The sequence below is a fragment of the Chelonoidis abingdonii genome, chromosome 4 (assembly GCF_003597395.2).
Source record: "Chelonoidis abingdonii isolate Lonesome George chromosome 4, CheloAbing_2.0, whole genome shotgun sequence".
Taxonomy (NCBI): Eukaryota; Metazoa; Chordata; order Testudines; family Testudinidae; genus Chelonoidis; species Chelonoidis abingdonii.
In genome coordinates, this window is record NC_133772.1 from 82,452,171 (window position 1) to 82,476,074 (window position 23,904).

Consider the following 23,904-nt stretch of genomic DNA (forward strand, 5'->3'; position numbering starts at 1 on the left):
AAATGATACAGACATACAAACAGCATAATCATAACCAGTAACCCGTAACCTGCTCTTAGACACCTTATATGACCCCCTTTACATAGAATTTGGTGCCACTACAGGACCTTGGTTGCAACCCATGTTCTATATGGTCCCAGTTTATATCAATAACGTCACAGCTGTTAACAAAACAACGTAATTTACAATGAAGGCTAGCTGATATACTTGAGAACTGAAAGGTGGGCAATATTAGGTCTATTTTTTAAAAAGCATTAGCATTAAGCTTGACATTTAAAGGCCAGTATCTTTACTTCAGCACTCAGCAAGTTGTCTGAAGCAATATTAAGAAGAGCGCTTGTCCTAGTAGACAAACACAATACAAGATTCAATTATGTGCGCTCTGAGAATCACATCTCTCAATTTAGGAGAAGTCTTTGAGGTTGACAAAGAAAAAACAGTTGATATTATTGGTTTAGATTTTCAAAAAGCTTTAATCAGGTTCCTCATAAGAAGGTGTGGTTAAGGAAACTAGATACAGGGTGTGAGAAAAGTTCTTTTGGGTACTAGAAATTAATAGATAACAAACAGGAGTAAGTCATCGGTTTTTAATCACAGAAGGAAGCAAATAGGAGGATATTGCAATGATCTAAGAGCAGCTTTAACTTATTTATTAAAGACCTGAAGAAGAGGGTGAACAGTGACCTTGCAAAATTTGCACGACACAAGATTATTTAGATTAGTCAAAGACTATGGAAGATGGAGGAAGTTCAGAAGCACCTAACTGAGTTAGACAATTAGATACAATTCACTGCAGATAAATATGATGCTCACAGAGTGGAACAGTTTGAATTTCTAACATATTGCTGGATTGTAAAATAAATATTCAGAAAAAAGTATCTTGCCATACCTGTTGACAATTTATGATAGAGTCATTACAGTTTAGTAGCCATGAAAATATTTGGGAGTCTCTTTCAGACTCTTATTTTAGGTGGGTTTGTCCTATTTGTCTTAGCTTGATTTTCTAGGGTTGCTAGTGGGTGTACTTCTTCTAGGATACACCTGACAAGACCAGGTAATCACCCTCCTAAGAGTGAGACTAGAGAAATTTACAACAGCATAAAGCCCCACTGAAGTCAACAGGTGTCTGCCTCAATGTTTTATCTTACTAGGGCTCAAGCACTAAGTAGAATCAAAAAGTGACCATTCATTTCAATTACATGAATTGAGACACCTTGGGCCTGATTGTCAGAGGTGCTGAGCATCTGGATCTCCCCCTGCCTTTATCTGGATGAGGAGTGCTCAGTACTTCTGAAAAATCAGGTTCAATGGAGCTCAAATCCGGCACCCAAGATGGGAGCCCCTACAACCAGCAGCCATGGACAACCCGGGCCTTTACCTTTCACAAACTACGGCTCTTCGTAAGGAGCCACAGCCACACCTCTGACTTAGTGTCTGTGAATCGGGCCAGCAGTGCTGGGCGGTACTGATAAGGGCACGTGGAGACTGAAGTCCCTCGCTGTACGAGCGATGGGGCGGAGGGCAACAGTCCGTCACTCAGGGCCGCTTCTTCAGCTGTGCGGCCCGTGGCCTCGGTTTCCCCATCCCCCAAACAGGGATCACAACGCGCCCCTGCTCCGGCGGCGGCGGCGGCTGCGTGAGGCTGCTCAGCCCAGGCGGCTCAAGGGAGGCAGGAGACCGAGTCGGGTCAAAGGGCAGCGGCGGAAGTGACCGCGCGGTACCATGGAGCTGACGGCAAGTGGTGGCTAGAGCGGCGGGCAGTCGGCGTCGCTCTGCGCGGCGGGAGGCCGGCTCCGTGGGGCAAGATGGAGGAGGGGATGTACCGGGCGGTGTGCGGGGGCCGCATCGCGCTGCAGCGCCGGCAGTACAGCGCCTCCTGCCGGGAGTTCTCGGTGCGCTGCCCCCGGCTGCAGCTGCGCTCGCTGAGCGCCGCTACCTGCTCCGTCTGGCTGGCGGCTTATGGGCTCTTCGTGCTCAGCCAGGTATCGAGCGGCTCCCGGGCCCGCCCCGACCTGACCGCGCCCCCTGGGCCCTGCTTCCTCTGCCCTGTCCGTCGTGCTCCGCCACGTTCCCCCCGCCCCCTCCGAAATCCGCCGGCAGGGGAGCCCTGGTGTCAGCCCGCGTCCCCTTCTCCCCGTCGGGGTCCCCCATGGCCCCGCCGCTCACTTAGCAAAGGCTCCCGGCGCTGCAGGCCGCAGGCGGGCACGGCAAGCTGGAAACCAGTTTGTGGCATTGTTTAAAAGAAGGGCCCTTTCTTTTGTCCCAGCCCGGCTTCCCAGGGAATCCCTCCGTCTCCACCACTCTCGCACACAGACACCAGGCAGCGGCCAGCACCTTAAACCAGCGCAAATGCCATGTTCATTTAGCCGAGAAAGGCATAACAGCAGGCGTCGGCAACCTTTCAGAAGTGGGGTGCCCAGTCTTCAGTCATTCACTCTGATTTAAGGTTTTGTGTGCCAGTAATACGTTTGAACATTCTTAGACGGTCTCTTTCTATAAGTCTATAATATAGAACTAAACTATTGTTGTATGTAAAGTAAATAAGGTTTTTAAAATGTTTAAGAAGCTTCATTTAAATAAAATGCAGAGGCCCCTCCCAGACCAGTGGCCAGGACCCAGGCACTTTGAGTGTCACTGAAAATCAGCTCAGGTGCCGCCTTTTGGCGCCTCCTGCCATAGGTTGCTGCCCTGCATAACAGGAACCAGTGGCTGAAAGTTAAAGCCAGACAGATTCAAGTTAGAATAAAGCACAAATTTAACATTGAGGGTGAGCTGGAAGAAATGAGCTGGATATCTCTATGTCTTGATGGTCTTCAAAATCAAGACTTCTGGATGCTTTTCCGAAAGCTATGCTTTAGTCAAACTGAAGTTGTTAGATCAATATAGGGTAGGGCTGTCAATTAATTGCGATTAATCATGCGATTAACTTGAAAAAATTAATCACGATTAAAAATTAATCGTGATTAATCTGGTTTAATGGCACTGTTAAGAGACTACAATTGAAATTTATTAAATATTTTGGATGTTTTTCTACATTTTCACTATATATCTTGTAGTCTGTGTTGTATGAATCAAAAGTGTATATTTTGATTAAATTTGCACTGTAAAAGGATAAACAGAAGAAATAGTATTTTTCAATTCACCTCATACAAGTACTGTAATACAATCTCTTTGTCCTGAAAATGCAACTTTCAAATGTAGATATTTGTTTTTGTTCCATAAACTGCACTCAAAAACAAAACATGTAAAACTTCAGAGGCTGCAAGTCACTAGTCCTGCTTCTTGTTCAGCAATCGCTGAGACATACAAGTTTGTTTACATTTACAGGAGATAATCCTGCCTCTTTTATTTACAGTGTCACCCAAAGTGAGAACAGGCATTTGCATGGTACTTTTGTAGCCGCATTGCAAGGTATTTACGTGCCAGATATGCAAAACATTGTTTGCCCCTTCATACTTCAGTCACCATTCCAGAGAATGCTTCCATGCTGATGACGCTCGTTAAAAAAATAATGCGTTAACTAAATTTGTGACTGAACTCCTTGGGAGAATTGTATGTTCCTGCTCTGTTTTACCACATTCTGCCATATATTTCACGTTATAGCAGTCTCAGATGATGACGCAGAACATGTTTTTCATTTTAAAACACTTCACTGTAGATTGACAAATGCAAAGAAGGTCCATGTGAGATTTCTAAAGATAGCTACAGCACTCGATCCAAGATTTAAGAATCTGAAGTGCCTTCCAAAATCTGAAATGAATGAGGTGTGGCACATGCTTTCAGAATCTAAAAGAGCAACACTCTGATGCGGGAAACTACAGAACCCGAACCAGCAAAAAAGAAAATCAACCTTCTGCTGGTGGCATCTGAGGCCTTGTCTACACTTAAGTTTGCAGCGCTGGCCGTTACAGCTGTGGTCATACAGCTGTGTACGGCCAGCGCTGCAGTGTGGTCCACACTTGACAGCGACCAGCGCTGCAGTGTGTCCACACTTGCACAGTTGCAGCGCTGTTGTAGTGGTGCATTGTGGGCAGCTATTCCCACAGAGCACTCATCCCAATTTGCTGCTGGGGTGTTGGGAAGGGGACGAAGGGTGCGGGTCATTCCGCTTCCTGTTCCAACGACCCGTGGTGCATCGCTTCCCTTTTCAGCCGTTTGGGACATTGTGATTCTGCAGCATGTGATATTCAGTAAGAAATGGAGCCCGAGCTGCTTAGGATGTTGCTGATGAATGTTGCCAGCACATCCCGCTCTGGCAGTGATCTATTCCTTATGCTCCAAAGTGACAGTGAGAGCTCAGATGATGATAATGCTGCTGACGCTGCTGACACTAAATTGCTCTGTCGCAGTAACGGACATGCTCTGCAGCGTGGAACCACCTTGGGCTCGGAACAAGTATGAGTGGTGGGATCACATCGTCTGCAAGTCTGGGATGCGAGACAGTGGCTCAGAACTTTAGGATGCGAAAAGCCACTTTCATGGGACTGTGTGCTGAGCTCGCCCAACCCTGCAGCGCAGGACACGAACTGAGAGCTGCCCTGTCAGTGGAGAAGCGGTGTCTATTGCAGTCTGGAAGCTGGCACTCCGACAGCTACCGAATCGGTCGCAAACCAGTTTGTGATGGGAAGTCAACGTTGGAATAGTGGATTGCAAGTTTGCAGGGCCAATAATCGCATCTGTTCAGACGAACCGTGACTCTGGGGAATGTGCAGGACATTGTGGATGGCTTTGCCCAAATGGGTTTCCTAACTGTGGAGGGGCAATAGATGGGACGCATATTCCTATTCTGGCACCACCCCACCTGACATCCGATAGTACATTAATCGGAAGGGTATTTCATGGTTCTCCAGGCGCTTGTGGATCTCCGTGGGCGTTTCACTGAATTTACACAGGCTGGCCTGGAAAGGTGCATGATGCACGCATCTTTCGGAACAGTGGCCTGTTCAGGAAGCTGCAGGCAGGGATTTTTTCCCAGACCGTAAGATCACAGTGGGGAGTCGAAATGCCATTGTGATCCTTGGAGACCCCACTTACCCGTTAATGCTTGGCTCATGAACCGTATACAGGAAGCTTACATGAGCAAGGACGGTTCAACTACAGGCTGAGCCGGTGCAATGACCGTGGAGCATGCTTTTGGCCGTTTAAAGGGGGAGTGGAGAAGTCTCTAGCGGAAGCTGACGTGGGGGAAGCAGCATCCAGCGATTATAACGCGTGCTGTATCCTCCAATATTTGTGAAGGGAGGGTGAAACCTCATTGACGAATGGACCTCGAGGTTCAACGCCTGGAGGCTGAATTTGAACAGCCAGAGGAGCAGGCGACTAGAGAGGCCAGCACAGTGCTTCAAGGATAAGGGATGCCTTAAAGGAGCACTTTGAGGCGAAAGCCAACAGTAATGTTGTGGTGCCTTCCACTGCAGTTAAGAGCATTGCTCCCAGCAGTTACTGCAGTGGTTTCATTGATTTGCAGTTCCTATTTTTTACTTGTAGTAGATGTTACCAGTTTCTGTAATAATAAACAGTGAATAAAAGACAAGAAATCCTTTATTAAAAAATCAGTACATAACACAGGAAGGGGGGACGGTGATTATTTCCTCCTTGTTCTTAGGGCAGTTCTTTGGATGCATGGTGGATGCTGTATGCACTGTTTTTATTATTACATTAAACAAACTTTATAGCCCATTTGTTTGTTTTCAATAACTAATTTTCTTTCTTTTTTTTCATCAATTACTAGGTTTGTTTCTCTTTCTTAAGATGGAGGAGTCAGGAGACTGTCCCGCTCAATGTGTTATAATTAGTATTATGTGCACTAGGTGTATTGTGGTGGGAGTCTGATAAAACATAGTATTTGAACACTAACCATTTATTTAGTTCTAAGGAACAGAGCCTCCTGAAATGAGACTCTGTAGGTTGTTTCTGTCTGTTTATAGATTTCTGCATTCTATTCCCAGGTTGATTTCAAGGCTATAATTCTATCGATTTTCTACTGATGTCAAAACACCACCACTGCAGATAGTGTTTATAACTAGCATCACAAGAGCACTAATTACAGCCCTGCTATCCATACTGCTATATGTCCTTGTTTATAATCTCTCTCTCTTTCTTTCTGTATATACCTTGTACTTCAGTTTCATGGAAAAAATGAACTCCAAATCAATCAGGTTAGCATGATATCTGTTTTTGTCCCTTTCTTCAACCCCTGTGTAAAACAATAAAAGGCCAAAGTCTGTACTGAAATACATACATGCAGCTTCTATTAAAGCCCGCTCTCCCAGCGGAGCTCGCAGCCCGCTCTCCCCGATCTCCCGCCGGAGCCGGCAAACCCCGCAAGCCCCGCCTCTCCGGCCGGAGCGCGGCAAACCCCGCTCTCCCCGGCCGGAGCTCCAGCAAGCCCGCTCTCCTGGCGGCTTCAGCAAGCCCCGCTCTCCCGGCCGGAGCGCGGCAAACCCCGCACGACCCGCTCTCCGGCGGAGCTCCAACGCGCCCGCTCTCCCGGCCGGAGCCCGGCAACCCTGCAAGCGCCGCTCTCCCGGCCGGAGCTCCAGAAAGCGCCGCTCTCCGGCCGCGAGCGCGGGCAAACCCGCAAGCGCCGCTCTCCGGCCGGAGCTCCAGCAAGCCCGCTCTCCCGGCCGGAGCGCGGCAAGCCCCGCAAGCCCGCTCTCCGGCCGGAGCTCCAGCAAGCGCTGCTCTCCCGGCCGGAGCGCGGCAAACCCGCAAGCGCCGCTCTCCGGCCGGAGCTCCAGAAAGCGCCGCTCTCCGGCCCGGAGCGCGGCAACCCCGCAAGCGCCGCTCTCCCGGCCGGAGCGCGGCAAGCCCGCAAGCGCCGCTCTCCGGCCGGAGCTCCAGCAAGCGCCGCTCTTCCGCCGGAGCGCGGCAAGCCCCGCAGCGCCCTCTCCCGGCCGGAGCTCCAGCAAGCCGCTCTCCCGCGACGGCGCAAACCCGCCAAGCGCCGCTCTCCCAGCCGGAGCGCGGCAACCCCGCAAGCGCCGCTCTCCTGGCCGGAGCGCGGCAAACCCCGCAAGCGCCGCTCTCCCGGCCGGAGCTTCCCGCAAGCGCGCTCTCCGGCCGGAGCGCGGCAAGCCCGCAAGCCACGCTCTCCCGACCGGAGCTCCAGCAAGCCCCGCTCTCCCGGCCGAGCGCGGCACCCCGCAAGCCCCGCCTCTCCCGGCGGAGCTCCAGCAAGCCCGCCTCTCCTGCCGGAGCGCGGCAAACCCTGCTCCTCCGGCCGGAGCTCGGGCAAGCCCCACTCTCCCTCCTCTCCAGGCTCTAAGCCCAGAGCAGTGGAGTGCTAAGCAGTGACGAAGAGAGGCTGAAAGGAATGCTGGGATAAGTCCTAATACCCTGGAGGCCAATAAAAACGCTGGTGAGTGTCCACACCTGATGACAGCGCTGCATCACCAGCTCTTGGTCTCGCTACACCGGAAGCAGACCCAGGTGTACAGCCAGCGCTGCAAACAGGGAGTTGCAGCGCTGGCTGAGCTTTTAAGTGTAGACACCTGCTAAGTTGCAGCGCTGTAACCCCCTCACCAGCGCTGCAACTTGCAAGTGTAGACAAGGCCTGACTCAGATAATGAAAATGAACATGTGTTGATCCACACTGCTTTGGATGGTTTTCAAGCAGAACCCAGCATCAACATGGACACATGTCCCCTGGAATAGTGGTTGAAGCATGCACATCTGTAATCATGTAAATATCTTGCGACCCTGGCTACAACTGTGCCATGAGAACACCTGTTCTCACTTTCAGGTGACATTGTAAATAAGAAGAGGGCAGCATTATCTCCTGCAAATGTAAACAAACTTGTTTGAATGATTGGCTGAACAAGAAATAGGACTGAGTGGACTTGCAAGCTCTACAGTTTTACATTTTTATTTTTGAATGCAGTATTTTTGTACATAATTCTACATTTGTAAGTTCAACTTTCATGATAAAGAGATTGCATTATAGTACTTGTATTAGGTGAATTGAAAAACATTTATTTTGTCTTTTACAGTGCAAACACTTGTAATAAAAAATATAAAGTGAGCACGGTACACTTTGCATTCTGTGTTGTAACTGAAATCAATATATTTGAAAATGTAGAAAACATGAAAAATATTTAAATAAATGGTATTCTACTATTGTTTAACAGTGTGATTAATTGCGATTAATTTTTTTAATCGCTTGACAGCCCTAGTATAGGAGTAAGTGCGTGAAACTCTATGGTCTGTGATATACAGGAGGTCAGACTATATGATCTAATAGTCTCTTCTGGCCTTAAACTCTGTGATCCTGTGAAAAACGTGTCCTAAAGCTCAACATACTTGGGTTCTGCTGAATTTATTGGGGGAACTGATTAAGGGCTCTGGTCTGAGTACATCTAGCCCCCAGATGTAGAAATATAGGTGCTAGTGAGCATGAACACTCACTCCATCTGACTTCAGCTGCTATGATGGCTTATGAAGAGTGAGATGATGCACCAGGTAGCTGAGACTCTGATAATACAGGGCAAAGTAAACTTCTAGAAGTGAATAGAAAGCCAGTTCCTAGCAAATGGATGTAATATCTCACTATTCAGGAAGATGGACTGATGTTGCTGTTAAGTGATCTTTAGGATAGCCCCATGTCGAGCATTAGTGCAATTCTGCTTGAGCTGAACTTCTGCCAGTTCACATCACGAGTCTTGGGCTCAGTCAGGCTCTGGGAAAGCAAAGATGCTCTGTCATCTTCATTTGATGAAAATGAGTCAGAGTTGCATGACAGCCACATTCTGATCTCATTATCTTCCCAGAAGTCTCAGTTAGTTTATATACTCCTTCAGGGCAGGGATTGTATCTTTTTATGTATAAAGAGCAGTGTCTAGCATATTCATGGGCGCCAAATCATATACACTGAACAGGAGAGATGAGTGTCTGGAAACCCACAGGAGATATTTCTTGGGGGCAGGCAAGTGATCACTGAAAATAATTCTCTCAGATTTTTCTGACAGGAAAGAGGGGCACTCCACTAGCAATACCATCTACGTACTCGTGGTCATGTGTCAACAAGACCTTGTGGGCAAAGATTTTAAAGACTGTTGACAGATCTAAAAGAACGGGCATAAATATCTGACCTTTAGCATTACTAGGAGATTGTGAACAACCCATGAGACCAGTGCAATCTCTATAGTGTATACTGAGGCCAAAAGATGGACTGAAAAGGATCAAGAAAGTCTGAAGACTACAGTTAACACTAGCATTGCCACACTGTGACCTTCTCAGTGACCTTTCCCAGAAAGCAAAGATAAGAGACCAGGGTGGTAATTGGCAAGGTTGTCAATGTCAGAAGATTGTTAAATTCTTGCTCAATAAACTGTCACTTGTTAGCAGGCAGGAATTCTATCCTAAATTCCTGTAAGAAGGCATTCATCTCAGTCAGCAATTGCCCTCAGTGCCTTCCTACTTGATTATACAAGCTGTGAAGAACACTGATCCAAGCTGTACACCATTGGTTGAAATTCTTGCATTACCTGAAGAAGCTGAGCCTCAGTCTCACCACCCTCTTAGTGCAGTACAAGACCCCTTTCTCCTGTAACAGTGCTAGCAAGCAGTCCAGCATCATTCCTCCTTCAAGACAGCCACTAAGGATTATTCAGTGTGGGAAGTGGCATGAAATGAGTTAGAACAACAGTGTTTTGGTCCGTTAGTGATAGAATTAATATTTCCTATGCCCAGCAATGTTCTCTCTAAAATTGGTCCTGGGGACAGGGCACTAGATTGGGAGTCAGGACACCTGGATTCTATTCCCAGCTCTTTAAACGACTTGCTGCTTGAGTTTAGTCTAATCAGTGATTTAGCACTTATTATTTATCTTGTAGTAATACCGAAAGGTCCCAAGATCAGGGCGCCATACAAACACCTAGCAAGACACAGTTCCATTTCCAGAAAGCTTACAGTCTAAATATGCAAGACGAAGCATCAAAGAAAGGGACAAGTATTACTACCATTGTCCAGATCAAAGTACTAAGGCAGAGAAATTAAGATTAATCAAAGTCACATGTTAAATTGGTGGCAGAACTTGAATGTGAACTCAGATCTTCTGATTCCTAATGCGATGCTTGAAGAACAAGACTATCCTTACTCTCTAATCACTCTGGGCCTCTGATTCACCATCTGTAAAAAAGGGGCAATACCTGTCTACCTTTGTAAGTGCAGCTGCATCATAATCTGCATTTATATGACAGGCTGTCTTGTATGATATCGCTTGGTGTTTTGGGGCAGAGTTAGTAGAACCCACTAGTCAGTTATAGGTCCCCCTCCAGGCCTGATCCACTGAGGATATCAGTCTGTTACAGTGCTCAGCCACAGAGCTTGGCACTTAAGTTCAAGGTGTAGAGACTCATGCTTCCTGATCTAGAGGTTAGTCCCAGTGTGTCAAGCAAGATGGCATCTGTCAGACTTTCATGGATGAACCTACAATTTACTGTACATAGCCCTATGCCTATGCTCACGTGCAGTTAATTGCACAATTGGAGCCTAACTGTCTGCTTGGTTTTCTTTACAGAACAGCATGGTGCTCTCAGCTGCTATATTTATCACTCTGATTGGCTTGATCGTGTACCTGCACTTTGTGAAAATTGACCAGGAGTCCCTCTTAGTCATTGGCTCACTTGGCATCCAAATGACCTCATCCTATGCTTCAGGCAAAGAGAATACAACCTTCATTGAAATGAGCCAAGTGAAGGACGTAGTCATCAATGAGGCCATCTATATGGTAATCATCTCATAGAGCCTTTCTTCTTGTACAGCATAATCAATACTGCATTTTTCCCATGTGCTTGTGGCTAGGGACAGATTTTTTAACTGGACAATGTAATGGCCAGACTTTGTTGTCAAGGCTTGACGTTCTTGGACTGGTTTGGTGTCCTTAGTTTCACCAACATGTTCTTTATTCCTTATTTCTCTCCCCATTGCACCATCTTTTTCCTCTCTGAAACCTGCTGGAAAGAGGACATTTAAAACAAAAGGCCAGGTTCGTCCCTGATGTAATGAAGAAAATCCACTACCATCAACTTCAGAGTGAATTTGGGTCAGTGGTTGTAATCATTCCCTCCTGTGCTATTCTTGTGAGTGTTCTGCCCAATGTCAGACATGCCAAATGGTTTATAAATCAGAACAGACCACAATAAAATGCATTATGTTTGTGGTTTTCTGATTTTGTTTAAGGTCTTACGGGAAAGCAGCCCCTATCCTCTCAATTTATTTTAGTTAATTTCAGATTAAAAGTGTAATATTAAATGTGGCTAAAATTGCATATGTATTGGGTGATAGTGGAGGGAGGGAGTTGAATTTTCAACATATTGTAATGTAAATGTAAACAGGGCCTTAGAGACTGAGGTGCTTGGGCTGTGTAGTGTTTTGGGATGAAATATGCATGTTTTTTTTTTCCTGGGTTTGTTCCCTTCCAGTGTAGACCATGTCCAGTTGTGCTTGGCTTGTAAGATTTGAAGAGATCTCAGCTTTAGGTGGAATGGCTGCAGGAACTCCATTTTCATCTGAAAAGTATTTGAGAGAACACTTTTGCAGTTGATTGGTATAGAAAGGAGATACCTGACTTCTTGAAAGGAAAGAACAGGAAAACTTCTTGGCGTTCATAGCACTGCAGTGCAGATCTTAAACGTGACCTGCAAAAGAAAAAAAAACTGAGCTTGGACATGGTTTTTTTTCTTCATTTTGATGGATAAAGAAGGCTTAAGTCTTTAAAATTTGTTTTTCGTTGCTTTAAGTATATTCAGGTCTGATTAGTCTGGGAGACTCTATGTGCTGCATTAAACAACCACGTTTGAACACAGTTGTGAAAAAGCGAGTCTACTAACAGGATGTCACTGGCAGCATCTTTCTAGTCAGTGCAGACCAGGACAAATCCTTTCTTGATTCTTCACAATCCTGTTCAATCATGATATAATTTTATAGGAAGGACAAATCCTGTGATAGCTCGAGAATTAGTAAAATGATATCATGAGTCAAAAGGGTAAGAGCGGAAGGAATTTTTAGTCAGACTGTTTAAAACACTTTTTGTGTTTGCTTTTGTTAATACCTATTGAACTATAGCTACTAACGAACATTTGGGAAAAATGTCTTTTGTTAAAAATCCAGCACCATCACCCTTTCAGTTAAAGGGAAAGAAGTCACAATATCTATGCTATAAGACCCTAAAAAGATCCTCCAGAAAAACAGGGCATTCCTGAGATTTCTAAGGTAAAACACAGTTTGGAGATGGGAGGAGACAATGTGTTTTAAAGCAAAAATTGTTCCTCATTTAAATCATAGTTGTTGGTGGTGAGTCATTTCAATATGCCTTACCCCTTCCCTCAGGCCACTTTTGTTAGGAACAGATCCCCTCTCACTGGTAATTTAAGGTACCCTTATAACATTCTCATGCTTTATTGGTTTTTGCTTTTGTTTTTTAGCAAAAAGTTATCTATTACCTGTGCATCCTTCTCCAAGATCCTCAGGAACCTCATGGGGTGTCTGAGGTGGTGCCTCTGTTTCAGGTGAGAATTAAATGGATTGTGGAGAGATCCAGATTTGTAGTTTGTTGGTATTACTAGGGTTCTCAGCACTTTTCATTCCATAATCCCTCACTCAGCCCATTGCAGCTGCTCTCTCTGAGATGTGCCTCGGAGTCCACCAGCTTGATTCCTACAGCACTTTATAGCAGGTGCCACGGGAGCAGTAGAAATTAGTGTTGGGAAAATGCTTTTGGCTCTCGTGTAGTCCATTCTACATTCAGATTAGGAATAGGGAAGATGTGCAGATCTTTAACCCAAGAAAAAGCTAGGTCAGCCTAGGAACCAAGACTGCTGAGTTTCATAAAGCTCTGCTTATCTGGCTTGTGTGTGTAGTCTCATTCTCAGGCTATGCAGTACTGCCGCCAAAGGGATCCTTTGGTGTCTGAGTAGAGTCTCAGCTGCCCAAGTCAAAGGTTCTGATAAGGGGGTACTCTGAAGTAAGTGGATGGTCTTTCCCTTTTTTCCCAATGACAATCAAAGGTATTGAAACAGAAGTGGTGAGCCGAGACCTCTGCTTAACATTACCTTGTCTTTCCTCTCTTCTCCGCCCATTTATGTGTGTGATCTACTTATTGTAACCTAGGTTATGAGCTCTTTGAGGTTGGGAAGTTCTTTTTACTGTGTGTCTGTACAGTGCCTAACACAATGGGTTTTCCTTTCATGTTCCTAGGCACTACTGAAGTACGAATATAGTAGTAGTAATTTTTTGTACGCTTTGTATAATGTAATGACTCTACAGCCTTCTCTCCCTGTGAAAATTACCTCCTGCTGAGTGTCAGGTTTTAGCCATGGTTTCTGAATCACTACTGAACACAATTTGTCAATGGCTACACACTTACAGCTAAATTGCATTCAGCATTGATTCAGCTGCACATGTTGCTGATGGTAGGCAAAGATCTCAAAGATACTTACCATTGTTAATGAATTAAGCTTCTTCAGCAGATCCAACACCAGGAAAAGGATTTGCTGGAACCCCTGTCACTTGCAATGAGTGAATTCCATACAGCTTCACCGAGAATCCTGACATTGGACTGTGATCTCAGCTGCCTCTAGTCATTGCCAATGACAAAGTGATAGGCTTGCAGTTGGGTGTGGTTTCTCTCACCCACCCAACTCTGAACAATGCTACTTCCAAGGGTATACCCTGATACTTGTATCTGATTCTCCTTTAACCACTCACTGCCAAGGAGCTAGGAAAGAGGCTGCTTTAGTCTGAAATTCAGTACCCCTCAGTAATTCTCACCAAAGACAATCTGATATGCTCACTTGAGGGTGCATTCACAGGTTTCAGAGTAGCAGCCCTGTTAGTCTGTATCTGCAAAAAGAACATGAGTAGTTCTCAAGTACTCCTGTTCTTTTAACAGGAGCAGTAACCTCTTGTTGCCTCTGCTGTACAGAGTCTTTATTTCTCTATGCTATGCCAACTTTAGAGAAGGAAATTTTAGTGAATATAATTACCATCTGACGGAGCCCATTAACACGTCTGCACTGACCTGACCTACTGTTCTCTCAAACTGCCATTGGCAGCACTTACAAAGATATTTTATGTAGACTTCATACTGCAGTGCTGTTTTGGGAGCTCAAAAGTCATAAAACCCTGGGGACTAGATGACTCAGGAGGTTAGGAATGGGATACAGAACCTTTCACCTCTCTGTTGGCTTTAATCTGACCCAGGTCAGTAGTGACAGAAAATCATTATCCTTTGACTGCCATTTAGTGATTATGTGGAATGAACTGGTGGTTTCAGTCCACTTCCTCTCCTCTTGTGGACAGTAGTAGAAGAGGCTAAGGACTGCGTAGTCTGAACTCCCCTTTCTTAAACGTAGGCAGGATCCAGGTACATTGGGTCAATATGAGAAAAGCTGCTTCTCATGGTAAACAGAGGAGGAAAAATATATATAAGGTGGTGTGGGGCTAACGATTAGGTTATAGGTCTGAGAATCATGACACCTGGATTTTATTCCACAGTCAGAGACTGATTTGTTTTGTGAAAATCCTCTCACTCTCTGTGTGCTTCAGTCTTACCTATCTGCAGAATGTAGAACAACACTTAACCATCTTTATAAAGTTCTTTGAGGTCCTTGGATGACAGGGGCAGTATAAATGCCAGTAAGTAATAGTATTCTGTTTCCTCATTATGAGTGATAGTTGGACCATGTGGATGTTTTGCATCTATGGTATTGATGGCTTATTATAAGGGGATCAAGGCTGGGAAGCACAGACTAACAAAATGTCAAAAAGCAACAGTAACATAATACTCTTGGTGGAATGCTTTTTGGCATTACATGCTATATACACCAGCATCATAGCGTTCAGTATGATATATGTACAAGGCCAATAAAAAGAAGCTGTAGAAACCTCACCACATCCCCCTGTTTACTGAGTTATAATTAAAGCCCAAAGATCACTGAGGCTTAGCAAAAGTTCATTAGTAACTTCCCAGGAACCTAAAAGCCACACTTGATTAGTATAAGAGGCAGCCAATTGCAGTAGTGCCCTTCTTTATTATGGAGGTATGTCTGTCTCCTGTCAACCAGGTCTTTCTGGTTTCTCTGTAAATACTCCAAGTGCTGATAGTGGACAATTGCTCCCTGTCTCATGGCACATCATTTGTTCCCCACCCTCTCACGATAGATATCTGTTTCGATTGTAACACATGCATGTATTAGAATGTGCAGTCACATTTTTTCTTTTCTCTGCATCTGGCACAGATTTACTGGGCCAAATTGCTAAATTCAATGGCTTAATCACCCTTCCTCATACCAATGTTCAGTTTGTGTAAACTTGGACAAGTTCTCTGAATAAAATCAGTTTATTCATCAATAAAAAAGATACATGTTTACTTTGAAAAGGTATTGAGACTTAATTAGTTTACAAAGCACTTTGAGAACTTCTGAAAAAATGTTGCTATTATATTATTACTAAAAAGTCAAGGAATTTTAAAATGGAACAGTGTTACTGACATACGGTCGGTGAGATTGGGAAGTTCAAAGTTGTGGTTCCTGTGATAATTGTAACTCTGTCCTGTTGCACGTGTATATTGAGGCATTAAATTAAAGCTCAGATTTAGTAATACAGAATGCTACATGTACAAAGGATACAAGTTACAGTTTCTGTGTGACCTACCAACTTGAATATTCTAACCTCTGAGTATTTAAAACCTCAACCATAACATTGCATTAACTTAAAGAACAAAGTGAATGTCCTGTTCCTTAAAGGTACTGAATTGACAGCCTTGAGGACTGAAGTCCTCTAACCACAGGACAGATACAACACAGGCTATGTTCATAGAATCTTTCCCCTCCAATCTGCCTTAGCCCTTCCTTGCAGCCTGGTGGATCACCTCGAGTTGTATGGATAGGAGAGGAGTTCACTCTCTAGAGTCGTCTTCTCACTTCAGGACAATAATCTACTGCAGATACCTTGCTTTTGAGTTCCCTCTGTATCCATGCCAATGGTAGCTTGCTTTGTGTAAGCTGCCTTCCCACTCCTTCCTCCATCTGACAAATGTTACTGAGGATGAAGATTAAAACTCTTAACTGTTCAGCAACCAGCCCAGAGCCTGACTGTTTTTTCTTGACCTCTAGAGCTCCAAGCCACGTCTAGACTGTCTGGTTGAAGTGTACCGAAGTTGCCAAGAAATCCTGGAGCAGAGGAAGACTTCAGACTTCACCAGAACTTTAAACTAAAAAGCTCATCAAGGTGGAAAACTCACAGCAAACTAGGATACATTGTATATAGTAAATGAACCTCAAACCAAAACAGTCCTGCAGTTGTCCTTCACCAGATGGTGCATGTAGACTGTGATCCAGCAGCAAGTGAAGTTGTTACTAGTGTCCTTGCTGGTGGCCCACTGTTATGGAAAAAATTTCAGCCCATGCATAAAATCTATCCTTGCCAAGATGATGCTGCTGCAAAAGTTAATGATAAATTTACTTGACTGCCCAAAATATTAATGCAACTCAGATCAGTAGAATTTTTCCAAGACAGGAGCCTCAGAGATGGGATTTCCTTCCCTGTTGCACACCCTGCCAATGGAGGGAAGGGACTAGGTATGGGAAGATCATGCAACAAATTTATATTCCTTTAATAAATCCTGAAACAAGTTCTGATAAGCATACAATACAGCCTTGGCCAGATTGCCAATAAACCCACAAAGAACAAGCAAACCAAATGCCCTATACAGTGAATATTTGTGCTACATTTTTGTTGTGAATTTCTTCAAACCTTTTGTTTGAAAAAGGAAGTATCGTCCCTAAATGGGCCAAAGCCAAGCAGATGTGCGAAGAGGACAGCTCTGGTTCTCTGGTCTGAGCAGAGCTAAGAGATTGGAAACTTGCCCAGGAAAATGCCAAACTTGTGTGAGCATTTAATTTTGTTTTTTGGACAGTTTACTGGTTACTTCATTTAGATGGCAAAGGCCAACTATAAATGTCTGGGACTCCTTGCATGTGTGGGGAATCTTGCCAATGAGAATGTGTGTAAATAAAGTTTTTATTGGCTTGTGCCCTTGGGAGTATTTCATGGTGTGAATTTGTATTGTACCTCATTGATATCCTGAAGATTACTGTAACTTTTAACTAATATCACCTAGAGTTGTGGGGCTTTTTTGAACTCTTGCATAATAATATAACGTGGGCAGCTCAAATTTTGTCCATCTAAAGGACATGTCAACAGCTCATCAGAAGCTTGTGGCTCACACAGTTTGCATAAAAATGGAGCTAGGTGTGTCAGTATGCAGTGCTCCAGCTGCTACGATGGTAGTGGCTCTGAAAATGTTAAATTTACACTTTAGAAAGAAATGCCTTCTTATTACATGTGAGTAATTGTTGGCCCATAAGGCAAGAGCTCTGGGTTCTGCCACTGACTTCTGGGTGGCCTTGGTCAAGTCATTTAACCTGTCTGTGCTTTAGTTTCTCACCCATACTTTAATTCATGTCTTAATTACTGAAGTCACACCTGGAACTGTACAGACTTGAAGAGCTAAATCCTGCCCTGGCATAAGCTGGTTGGACTTTACTGAACTCAATGAAGTTGCATCCTTTAAGAGTGGGTGCTGTAAACCCAGGCATAATTGAGGTTTGGCCTTTTAAGAGTGGGAAGCCATGGGAAGTGTAATTCCCAGCAGGGATTGTTTGGGGTCCTGTGACTAGGAACTCATGTGACTAGGAAGACTATGTAAGAAACAGTCTGTGGTTCAGTGAGAGGGGAATGAAGGTATGAGATGGGGTGGTTTCTCCTTGGTAGTAGGCCTCAGGTGACAGCTAGGTCACTTGGTAGAACAGAGCTGGAAAAAGACTTGAGAGAGATCTAGAGACAGGATAGAGAAAGACCGTGAGGAGGGGCATTGCCAGAAGGAAGTAATCTGGGCAGGATAATGCAGAGGGATGTTGAAGAGAGTTGATGCTCAATTAGAGGGTCTGGGCTGGGACTTTCAGTGAAAGTGGGAGGAAGTCCCCCATTTACAATTTTGTGCCAGCAGGGCAAATAGACTGTTGAGCCCAAGAAGGTGGTAGAAGAGGACTATAGCCCAATGAGGGTGAAGATAGTATGTAGCCCTGTGAGGGTGCCCGCTGAGTGAACAGGAAGAATTACCTAGTCTGAAGAGTGCTAGAAAGTTGTTTTTTAATGCCAGAAGGGGTGGAGTTCTTTAGCTGGAAGCCTAAGTCACTTCAGTGACCCCAAGCAGTGAGAACTGGAGGCCCGCCAGAGAGAAACAGTGGGTCAGAATGGGAAAGTTGAAGCAGGTACATGCCCAGAAGACAAGAAAAGGCCATCTTTTTAATGTCCCTACTTGCATCCAGGCTGGTTTTGGTTCCTAAAAGGTTAAGTCACAATTTAACATCAAACGGCTACTGAAACGCTGATTATACTATAATGAAACAAACACAGCTTGAGTTACTGACAACTGCATTTTATTAAGAACAAAAAAAAAAATCTCATAGTATCTCACAGTTATCCTTTTACATATAGCACAGCAGTTAGGCTTCTGTTATTCAGTATCTCAGGCCACGTCTAGACTACGCACTGTATCGGCGCGTTAAAATTGATTGCTCGGGGATCGATATATCCCGTCAAATCTAGACGGGATATATCGATCCCTGAGTGCGCTTATATCGATTCCGGAATTCCGTTGGGGTTGGTGGAGTTCCGGAATCGACATGGCGAGCCGCGGACATCGATCCCGCGCGGTGAGGACGGGTGAGTAAATCGATTTTAGATATTTGACTTCAGCTACGTTATTCACGTAACTGAAATTGCGTATCTAAAATCGATTTTACCCCGTAGTGTAGACCAGCCCACATTTTACACTTTAGAAAATGTCCAGTCATTGCCAAGAGTGTTGATGAAAATAAAAAATTAAATTCTCTTACCAAGGAACCAAAAAAATAGTTAAGCTATCTACAACAGTTTTCTGAAGTCAGGTAAGCTATAAATAAGAGGTATATGGTGCCATTCACCAAAGTGGGGGTGTTCCCTGAAATGCTCAAGTATTGGTGAATGCTCACAAGAGCTAATGCCTAAAGGATCAGCATCGCATGCTGTCAAGTTTAAAGTGCAGTTATAGTCAGAAAAATGACAGTAAAAATGGCCCCCTTCTTACTCAACTCCTCTGCTTCCTGTGTGTGAGTCAAATCATTAATATAACAAGTGTTACTCCTGTAGGGCTTTGGGCATCATTAACACAAGTAACAGCCCATTTCAGACTGAAGAATCTTTGTTGCTGGTGATAGTGTAAGAGGCAGAAGGCCAGCTGGATTCCAATATCCCAGGGGAGGATTGCAGTGCAGGAAATTGGAAAAAAAAACCCTATTTGACTCAAATTGGCTCATTTGTACTGGGATTACAGAGAGAGAATAAATACCAGAGCCCACAATATCAAGATATGTAGTCACTTTTTTGACTATATCTGCAACTTTTAAAAGACTAAAAATCAAAACTTTGTGAAAATTATTCTTTGACTCAGAAAACCCACAGCTCATCTCAACGGTGTGATGAAAGTCCCCAAACACGTGAGAAGTGGGCAGAATACAGTATGTGCAAATCAGGTCTCCAGGGTTTACCAGCTCCAGCCTGCTGTTTCTGGCACATTAACTTTCACCAGCGCACCAGCCTTTCTATATTTTAGAGCCCTAAAAGGATTCTGTCAAGGAATTGCTTAGAATCATACAAGATAATTTCCCCAGTTCCATGCTCTTCACTGTTTGTGCCTAACTAGTCATTGGAAGCTTGAAATTGAAACCTGTTTCCTTTCTGTAATGTCCTCCTTGTATACACTGGCTTCCTGTAAGGTTGCTTGTAGTGTGCTGGGTTGTATACACTGGTTTGCCGGGTTGCTGATGGGCACGAGGTTAAGCACATTGACAATAACAAAACAGTTTGCTCATTGTGACTGCTGGGCTGCAAGAATAGGTTTGTTGTTGTAGAACTGCCATGGGGGCTGGATTCTTTTGGTGGGGTACCCATGTCAGCTAGGCACTGCACATAGTTTGTTATATGGTTGTTCGTGGCTGCTGGGGAGATGACAATTTTATTTTTTTTAAGCTGTTTAGAAAGCTAGAAGATTGATGAGCACAGTATAAAACCTACCTAGGTAGATTTGTGTGTCTTTGAAGAATAATTTTAAAAAAACTATGTGAAACCTCTACAAAAAAATTCACATTTTGAGCCTTCCGACTTCGACAGAGTCCCTTTGGGACTGGTGAAACAGCACTATTTAGTAAGGCCTGAAGGACAGTATTTGGGAATATAATTGCTAGCCACTTCCCCTTACGCTAATGGTATGGTGGAAGCTGGGGTTTGGAAGTAACCGCAACTATGAAATTAGTGTGGCCTAGCTCTTTCTAAAAACTACACCAGTTGCTGGACGACATTATAAATACAAAACTCATTTGCCTTGCCATCCCAATTCATAGAGATCATGTGCAGTAATGTTATACAGTAGTGAACACATCCTGAAATACATACAATATAGTGGTGAACACCTAGATTCTTTGAAAGCATATGTCTGGCACGGGACTGTGCAAGATAAATACAGCCCTGTGGTAGAGACCTAGCTTTCTGTCCATTATATAGACCAGCATGGCATTCCATGGTACCTCAGTCCTGCAGGAGGAAGGACATCGTCAGACATCTGTTCCAGTCCTATCCACTGTTTACTTAGTTCTCAAAATGCAGAGATGTTGCCACATTTCTGCCCTAATTTTACTAAAACAAAATTGCCTTATCTTTGTTTTAAAGTAGTATTAAACTCTCCCTTTTCTCTATAATATGCTCTCTTCAAAAATAGACTGTGACATTTATTTGCTTGTCAGCTTAGCTTCTCTTCTATCTAGTCAACTTTTATTTTTTCCCTTTCCATGTCTTTCTTAGACCACAGGTCAGTACAGGCTCTTGGCTGCATCAGCTTTTGAATCTGAGCACTGATCACATTGAGGTGTCAGCACAGCTGTGGGGTTAAGTTAACTTGTAGTCTTAGGCTGCGTGCATATTCAGCAGCACAGTACAAAATATTGCAGGTCATACAGAAAGACTGGCCCTTTTACCTGTTGTTTTGGGGTTGGCGATAGTGAATTTGAACACCATCAGAACATGGAGGACATTCACCAGAGCATAGTGTTAATGTACCTAAACTACATGATAGGGTCACTATAAAACTCCATTATATTTCTCTTTACACTCTGGTAATTGCCTGTTTTGGTGCATGTATTTTCTGATCCAGGAATATAAAACTTGGCATACTGGCCGTATTCAGTATGAAGTATCCTTGCACAAGGCTCAGACTACAGTTCTCATCACTGTGTATTATGCTTGAAACACACAAAAGTCAAAGTCCCTTGCCCAAGTTGCTTACAGTCTAATTCAGGTGAAGGACAGGTAAGTTAATGATGCAACGTGAAGTGGACAGACAGGATTTGTCAGGAGACGAATGGTGAAAAGCTACTGAAAAGGGCTGTGTTAAGGATACAAGAGAGCTCACTAGGAGCGCAAGAAGTGGGAGACAGTTTCTAGGCATAGGGAATGGTGACCTGAGACAAGGTGCAAAGCCCAGAATGGGAAGGGGCATGCTTGTAAGAGCAGCTTGAACATGACATGGAATTAGAGTTGCCAACCTTCCTGAATTATCCTGGCGTCTCCAGGAATTAAAGATTACATCATGTTATGAAAACTCCAGGAATATGTCCAACCAAAATTGGCAACCCTACGATGGAAGGAGTGTAAAAGCAAGTGAAGAGATTCAGAGGGAGTGACAAGTATCAGAGAGGTAGCCATGTTAGTCTGGATCTCTAAAAGCAGCAGGTGTATATATGCTGCCCCTGGAAATTTCCACTACATGCATCTGACGAAGTGGGTATTCACCCACGAAAGCTCATGCTCCAAAACGTCTGTTAGTCTATAAGGTGCCACAGGACTCTCTGCTGCTTTTACAGAGGGAGTGACGTGATTGGAGCAGCAAGAGGAGAAGATGACCTTAGCCACAATGTTTAGGACAGCATGTAGCAGAGAGAGGAAATGTGAGCAGAACCCAACATCTAGTCTTTAGAAAAGAGAGGATATTACCTCTAAACATACTTCATACCACACTAAGGAGAGAGAACTGGAGTCTGCATTAAAAGAGGATACATAAACAGCAAAATCACAGCAGTCCTTAACTCAGAATTGGGTGGCTTGCAAAAAAACAACACTGAAACCCAAATGCACTGAGAACAAGCACTCAGAGCAGTGTAGGCCCCTTGGTAGTACGGGGCATGGAAGGAAAGAAACACTGGCTTTGAGCCTCCCAGAGCTTTTTAGTTGGTGTTGTGCTCATAGGCGAGATGATGCTCAGAGGAGGTGGTGCAGGAGACAGGAGGGGAGTCAGTGCACAGTAGTTAATATAGCTGGCAATTAGAAGTGTCACCTCAACAATCTGTGGGAGAAAGAAAATGATTAACGGTAGATCAGTTAGAGGGAAAACGCACTTTGGTTTCCAGTACCCATTTGCAGAGAAATTGCTGAGCATGGCAACGTCTGAAAGCTGAGTTGCTCTATTTAGGGGTGAGCGAATACATTTAGGGCTGAGTTGAATGGATCAATCAGTTTGAGGCCCATGCCCATAAGGGGCTTTCCAGGTTGAACGCACAGGAGGGTTAGGGCAGAAAGGAAAGGAACGATTCCTCAGGAAATACACCAAAGGCCCAGCTGGTTTTAATACACAGCTTTTCTGCTGCCAGGTGGAAGGGCCCTATTTTGCTGTTTGTCTTATACCCACCTTTGGAGCTGCCATTGTGAAAAGTAGTTTTTCAGTGCTGTTTTTCCCAGAACTCCTATCCTTCCCCTGACTGACTACAATCATGAAGTCATCTCGACAGCCTCCAAAGGTCAGCACAGACGGGTATGCATAAGATAGCTTTAAGTGCTGCAGACAATGGAGAGAAAGTTCAATCAGCAACTAGACTCTTTTAAAAGGAAAAAAGTCTCCCCAAAGAGCCCTCTTATTATTTGCCTAGGCAACATCAGATTCCCAGTAATGAAAACAGCTGTAAGCAGCTCTGCTGCACTGAATAGAAAGTAGACATAGTGTTAATAGTCCAAATTTACGCCCCTGTTTGGGGTTTAGCTTTACTGGTAATTCAGATAACAAAGAAACATTCTCAGCCTAAGCTTGATCCCTGTATTAGGCTGTTCCTAAGATTTCCATGCAAGCCCAGTGCCTAGCTGCCTCTGAGAGAGACAGTCCAACCGTTTTAATAGCCTGGTTGGAATTAACAAATTGCATCTGCCACTCTGACTCAGCAGTAATGACCCTGTACCTTTATGCAGGATTCAAATACAGAAAACCTTTTCCATCTCTAACTTCTGTGTGTCAAATCCTGGTCCCATTTGAAGTCAATAGAAGTTTACCATTGATTTTAGTGTGGCCAGGATTTTACTCCATGAGTCTAGATTGTGGGAATGTGCTTCTGCAGGGATGAAGGGCTTGGCTACACTCAAAACTCCAAAGCGCTGCTGCGGGAGCGCTCCCGCGGCAGCACTTTGAAGTGCAAGTGTGGTCACTGCGCCAGCGCTGCAGGTACTCCACCTCCCCGTGGGGATTAGCTTACAGTGCTGGGAGCTGCGCTTCCAGCGCTAGAGTACTGTTTACACTGGCGCTTTACAGCGCTGTAACTTGCTGCGCTCAGGAGTGTGTTTTTTCACACCCCTGAGCGAAAAAGTTGCAGCGCTGTAAAGCGCCAGTGTAGCCAAAGCCGAAGTTATTTTTCTCGATCAACATGCTTCACCATACCATAGTGTTGTAATCCAGTATGCTAATGCCATCTTCATTCACAGCTATCCAAACTAGACAATCTTCCAAGGGAGAAGGCAGGACAGGCTGGGGAAATAAGAAATAACTTG

General features: G+C 44.4%; 2 protein-coding genes across 7 annotated transcripts in view; one reads left to right on the forward strand and one right to left on the reverse strand.

Annotated features, from left to right (window-relative positions):
- The first annotated feature begins 6 nt into the window (after window positions 1–6).
- The window catches only part of PIGH (phosphatidylinositol glycan anchor biosynthesis class H), a 43,482-nt gene continuing 19,584 nt past the window's right edge, over window positions 7–23,904 (forward strand). For 2 of the 6 annotated variants that reach the window (XM_032774759.2, XM_075065382.1), the window contains exons 1-3: window positions 1,757–1,982; window positions 10,520–10,729; window positions 12,426–12,509. In XM_032774759.2, coding sequence (XP_032630650.1) covers window positions 1,806–1,982; window positions 10,520–10,729; window positions 12,426–12,509 — 471 coding nt within the window. In that variant the 5' untranslated portion in view covers window positions 1,757–1,805. The other 4 variants (XM_075065383.1, XM_032774762.2, XM_075065384.1 and 1 more) reach the window with 4 other exon arrangements.
- Window positions 18,155–23,904, reverse strand: part of PLEKHH1 (pleckstrin homology, MyTH4 and FERM domain containing H1) — an 89,283-nt gene continuing 83,533 nt past the window's right edge. The window contains exons 27-30 of the mRNA XM_032774746.2: window positions 23,795–23,881; window positions 22,781–22,927; window positions 18,841–22,438; window positions 18,155–18,543 (exon numbers count right to left, since the gene is read on the reverse strand). Of these exons, the coding sequence (XP_032630637.1) occupies window positions 22,244–22,438; window positions 22,781–22,927; window positions 23,795–23,881 (429 nt within the window). The 3' untranslated portion in view covers window positions 18,155–18,543; window positions 18,841–22,243. The remainder of the gene's footprint in view (window positions 18,544–18,840; window positions 22,439–22,780; window positions 22,928–23,794; window positions 23,882–23,904) is intronic.